This window comes from Bison bison, unplaced genomic scaffold (assembly GCF_000754665.1).
Source record: "Bison bison bison isolate TAMUID 2011002044 unplaced genomic scaffold, Bison_UMD1.0 scf7180017864146, whole genome shotgun sequence".
NCBI classification, from domain to species: domain Eukaryota; kingdom Metazoa; phylum Chordata; class Mammalia; order Artiodactyla; family Bovidae; genus Bison; species Bison bison.
The window spans coordinates 5236298-5241630 of NW_011494718.1; the positions used below are offsets into that span (position 1 = coordinate 5236298).

General features: G+C 45.5%; 1 protein-coding gene across 2 annotated transcripts in view; it reads right to left on the bottom strand.

Annotated features, from left to right (window-relative positions):
• FAM160A1 (family with sequence similarity 160, member A1) overlaps nucleotides 1-5333 on the bottom strand; it is a 280052-nt gene that overhangs the window by 38094 nt on the left and 236625 nt on the right. For both annotated transcript variants that reach the window (XM_010840751.1, XM_010840750.1), the window contains exon 8: nucleotides 2225-2304. In XM_010840751.1, the coding sequence (XP_010839053.1) occupies nucleotides 2225-2304 (80 nt within the window). The remainder of the gene's footprint in view (nucleotides 1-2224; nucleotides 2305-5333) is intronic.

Below are 5333 nucleotides of genomic sequence, written 5' to 3' on the forward strand. Positions count from 1 at the left end.
TCAGGTCCGACTCTGTGCGACCCCACAGACAGCAGCCCACCAGGCTCCCCCGTCCCTGGGATTCTCCAGGTAAGAACATTGGAGTGGGTTGCCATTTCCTTCTCCAATGCACGAAAGTGAAAAGTGAAAGTGATGTCGCTCAGTCGTGTCCGACTCTTAGCGACCCCATGGACTGGAGCCTACCAGGCTCCTCTGTCCATGGGATTTTCCAGGCAAGAGTGCTGGAGTGGGGTGGATCAGGGGCTACACCCAGCGCTTTCTCCATGACTCCATTCAGCACCTGCAACCATGTACTTTCCTGGGCAACAACAGGCCCTTACTCACCATGGAAATGCCAAGCACTGACCTCGACGTGTGTTTCAATCACGAGCTGATTCCTTCACCTTCATAAGGCACAGAGCTGGCTCTCAAAAGAAGCTTTGACAAATACGACCTCTGAGGACAGTTTTTACCACAAGCACCACCCTGGGAGTAGACAACGCCACTGGGCAGAAGCGTCTGCCCCCCTGGCTCAGCCTCCCCTGGTGACCAGGGCTGGGACATGGGGCCAGGCTTCCAGGCCCACTGCAGAGGACAGCTGCTTTCCCTGCTGTCAAAGAAGCGACATTCAAGGATCTAACGTTTAAATATAACCAGGATTTACCCTTGTTGGAAGCGAACTTTGGCTCTGACACCAAACAAACAGGCTTTAACAAGCTGCTCTGACGGCTTTCATCCAGGCGCCACTAATGCACTGTCACATCAGAAGAGACCTGATGAGAAGCGGACATAACCCTTTTAGGACAGAAAACGAATGAGTCATACCCTGAACGACCCAGGGTATGTACTTATGAGCAGATTCGTTCTTTGCTAAGGCCCTAAGATCAGTTACTGATGGCCTGATCGAAACCCTCCGGAAGCCCAAAATTAATAGGCGATGTTCTCCTATAAAACAGTGACTCTGCAAGGCCTCCATCACCAGGCCGCCCGCTGACTCCCCCTGTGGTGCTTCTATCGCTCCCTTTTGCAGGGTGACACATCTATACTGCACCTTCCTCAAACCAGTAGTTCTCAAACTTAGCCTGGCATCAGAATCCCCCGGAGCTAAACAAAACACTGCTTGCCAGGCCCCACCCACCACCAGTTCCTGATTCAGCTTGTCTGGGAGAAGACGGCCAAGGATATGTGTTTTCATGAGTTCCTGGATGACGTCTCTGCTGCTGTTCCCAGAACCACACTTGGCCATGCCCTGAAACTTCTCCAGGGCCAGACACCTCTTGGAACGCCAGCTCCTCAGTAATCCTGCTCACACCAAGTCTAAACTGCAGTGGGACCAGGGGCAGCCCAGGTCTCCTCCCTCTTGTCTTGCTCTCAGCACCCTCTGTTCCAGGAGGGGTCAGCAGCAGGGTCTACGGATGGTGGGGGTGGAGCAGGCACCCAGCGAGCTAGTCGACTCTTTCCTTACTGCGTCCAGACCACGGAGGGGAGTGCGGGAGCACAGGCCCTCATCAACTCTCTTCCTTCACAAAAGCAGATGCTCCTCTCAGCGACCCTGAGAGGACAGGCTGGGATGAGGCAGGATTCGGCGTCCCTGCGTCTCCTGCCCAATGACCAAACTGATGTCGTCTTGCTGGCAGTCCACTTTGACTCCGGACACCCATCTCCAGACCCCAGCCCATTCATGACACCGTTCCCACCTGGACATCTGAAGGACAGACCTTCTCTGCCCTGTGTATACGGATGCCCTTTTCAGTTCGTCCCTCCACCCACGCCCTTCTGAACTATACACAGGAAGTACTCATTAAATATTTACCGAATTTAATTGAAAAATACTTGCAAGCCAGGCAGTGAGCACTGTAGCCATACCATTACTAAAGCAAAAGTCATAGAATAATTTCTATACACCAACAGCATTTCATATTGAGAAAAGTTGTTCTCAATAACATGAGTCTCCTAAAAATGTACTTTGGGAGAAAGATATCCAGTTACAGACCAGAAGAGCTTTCATAACACTTCTGAAAGTTTCCAAACGTTCTATTTATTTTTTCCAGGAGCACATGTATAACATAATGCCTTTGCCCCCCTAAATACTTTTAACCTTGGGCAATAATGCAGAAGTTAAGCTGATTTTCTTGATTATTTTCTTTCTTAGAAGCATGGCCCTTACTTAGCTCATACTATCAAAGGAAAATAAACAGCAATAGTGTAGGTTGTTCTTCAAAGGAGACAAAAGGTGGCAACTCACCTTAGAATTAGTTGTAACATCACATCTTCACAATGTAAACCGATGAGAGTTCTAAATAATGCCAGGGACACCACACAAAGCTGGGAAGCAACAAACACACGTTCTGTTTCAGACACTGAAGGGACTTCTGTAACCCCCAAAGACGGTAAATAATTCAGAATGACAAAATAAAATGGCCTTCATTTTTTAAGTAGTTTTAATTTTTTTTTTTTTAAAGATGCTGCTGCCAGAGAAAATGTATATTCAGACCACCAGTTCTCCTGTAGGATTTGATTCGACAATCTATCCCTGGGATTATGCCACTATGCAGAATCACTCTCCTACAAAATGCCTATGCTCATGTAAGATCCAGATAAACACGCCCCCTACAACTCCCCAACACACACACGCGCACACACACACACACACACACACGCACACACACACGATCTACTTATGTCATTTGTTTTCCTATTTTCTTTTTTAAATATTTTGTTTATTTATTTGGTTGTGAGGAGTCTTTGTTATGGCATGCAGGAGCTTGTATTAATAATTGTGGCATGCAGAGTCTTAGTTGCAACATGTGGGATCTAGTTCCCTGACCCCCAGGGATCAAATCCTGGATCCCCAGCATTGGGAGCCCAGAGTCTTAATCACTGGAGTGCCAGAGAAGACCCTTCTAGTTATTTTCAAATATGACATTGATTTTTTACAAGATAGGGCTAAAAGAAAATTGCATATACCCCGGCCAACTCTCTACCTAGAGTCCCCAGCCCCAAACCTCAACTCCTTTTGATTTGTTTCTTGGCTTTGGGGCAAAGATTTTCCTGAGTTCCATTTCCCATAGTGCTGAGGGGTGATGATATACTTTCCTGAAGTATTTCATTAAATACTTTTTTCATTAAAAAAAAAAAAGAAAAAGAATTCTTGCCATCTCTAATTTCCAAAAAGGAAGGATAAAGAGCCCAACAGAGAAGGTTCCCAAAGGTACATTCTAAAATCACTGTGTCCTTTGGGGAGTAAGCATTTATTGTTCTATCCAGCCACTAAGTAATTGAGGCTCTTACTGTTTGTACAGGAGAATAAGCGCTAGTCCATCTTCTAGGCGGGACCAGTTTACAACCTGGTTAATGAAATTCGTAACAGTGCTGCAGACAAAGAACTGTACTTGGTGTGCCCCAAAACATCTCTTGGACTCAGGCCACCCCTTACAGTTGGGCAGAAGCAACGTACTTCATTCCACTCACTCCATGCCTCTGCACATCCCGTTCTTCTGCCTGGAATGCCTTCCTCTGTCTCTTCCGCAGGATAAAGCCTCCTTATTCTCTAAGACTGACCCTAGGCACCACCTTTCCTAGGAAATCTTCTCTTTCTGCCAGGATTACCCCTCAGCATCTCCTTTCCCCATTCTGAGTCCTTTCTATATGTCACCATAGTAACCTGGGCAAATCACTGTCAAGGTGCTCAGCACCCTGTATCTGTCTTTTTATTATTGAGTCCCAGGAGTTTGTAATTCTACATACAAGTATCTTATCAGAGACATGACTTGCACAGATTTCTTCCTACTGTGTCAGCTGTCTTTTCAGTTTCTTAATGGTGTTCTTTGAAACACAAGAGTTCTTACTTGTTTATACATTTTCAATTTCTTCTTGAATCAGTCCCAGAAGACTGTATCTTTCTAGAACTTGCCTGTTTCATCTAAAGTATCCAATCTTTTGGCACATAGTTGTTCACAGTATCCCTCATAATCCTTTTTAGTTCTGTAAGGTCAATAGTAATATCCCTTCTTTCATCCTGGATTTTATTAATTTGACTCTTCTTACTTTCTTCCTTAGTACTCTAGCTAAAAGTTTGTCAATTTTGTCAATCTTTTCAAAAACCCAACTTTATTTGAAGCTTTTGATTTGTTTTTATTGAATGAAAAATTCTTTAAATTCTATGGTGCTTTACAGTTTTCAAAAGTTTCACACATGATTTCATAATATCCCTTTTCCCCCCTACACCTTCCAGCTCACCACTGGTAACCACATTCGTTATCTATAGCTGTGAGTCAGCTTCTTGGCTGTTTTACTTACTAGTTTGTTGTATTTTCTAAATTCTACATATAAGCGGTACTATACAGCATGTGTTTCTCTGTCTGACTTACTTCATTTAGCATAAAGCCCTCCAAGTCCATCCAAGTTCTTGCAAATGGCAAAATTTCATTCCCTTTTTTTTTCTATTTTTTTTCCTTCTTTTGGCTGCACTAGGTATCAGTGTCATCCAAGGGCTTTCTCTACTTGGGGTTACTCTCTAGCTCCAGGCACAGGTTTCTCCTGTTGCAGAGCACAGGCTCTAGAGCGCCGAGGGTTCACCAGTTGTGAGGCACGGAATTAGTTGTCCTGTGCATGGAGAATCTTCCTGAACCAGGGGTCGAACCTGTGTCCCCTGCACTGGAAGGCAGATTCTTAGCCACTGGACCACCAGGGAAGTCCCACCACATATTCTTTATCCATTCATTTGTTGATGGACAGTTTGGTTGCTTCCATAACTTGGACACTTTGCAAATTGCAAATAATGCTGCTTCAGTTCAGTTCAGTTCAGTCGCTCAGTCGTGTCCGACTCTCCTCGACCCCATGAATCACAGCACGCCAGGCCTCCCTGTCCATCACCAACTCCCGGAGTTCACCCAGACTCACGTCCATCGAGTCAGTGATGCCATCCAGCCATCTCATCCTCTGTCGTCCCCTTCTCCTCCTGCCCCCAATCCCCCACAACATCAGAGTCTTTTCCAATGAGTCAACTCTTCGCATGAGGTGGCCAAAGTATTGGAGTTTCAGCTTTAGCATCATTCCTTCCAAAGAACACCCAGGACTGATCTCCTTCAGAATGGACTGGTTGAATCTCCTTGCAGTCCAAGGGACTCTCAAGAGTCTTCTCCAACACCACACTTCAAAAGCATCAATTCTTCATCGTTCAGCCTTCTTCACAGTCCAACTCTCACAGCCATACATGACCACTGGAAAAACCATAGCCTTGACTAGACGGACCTTTGTTGGCAAAGTAACGTCTCTGCTTTTGAATATGCTATCTAGGTTGGTCATAACTTTCCTTCCAAGGAGTAAGTGTCTTTTAATTTCATGGCTGCAGT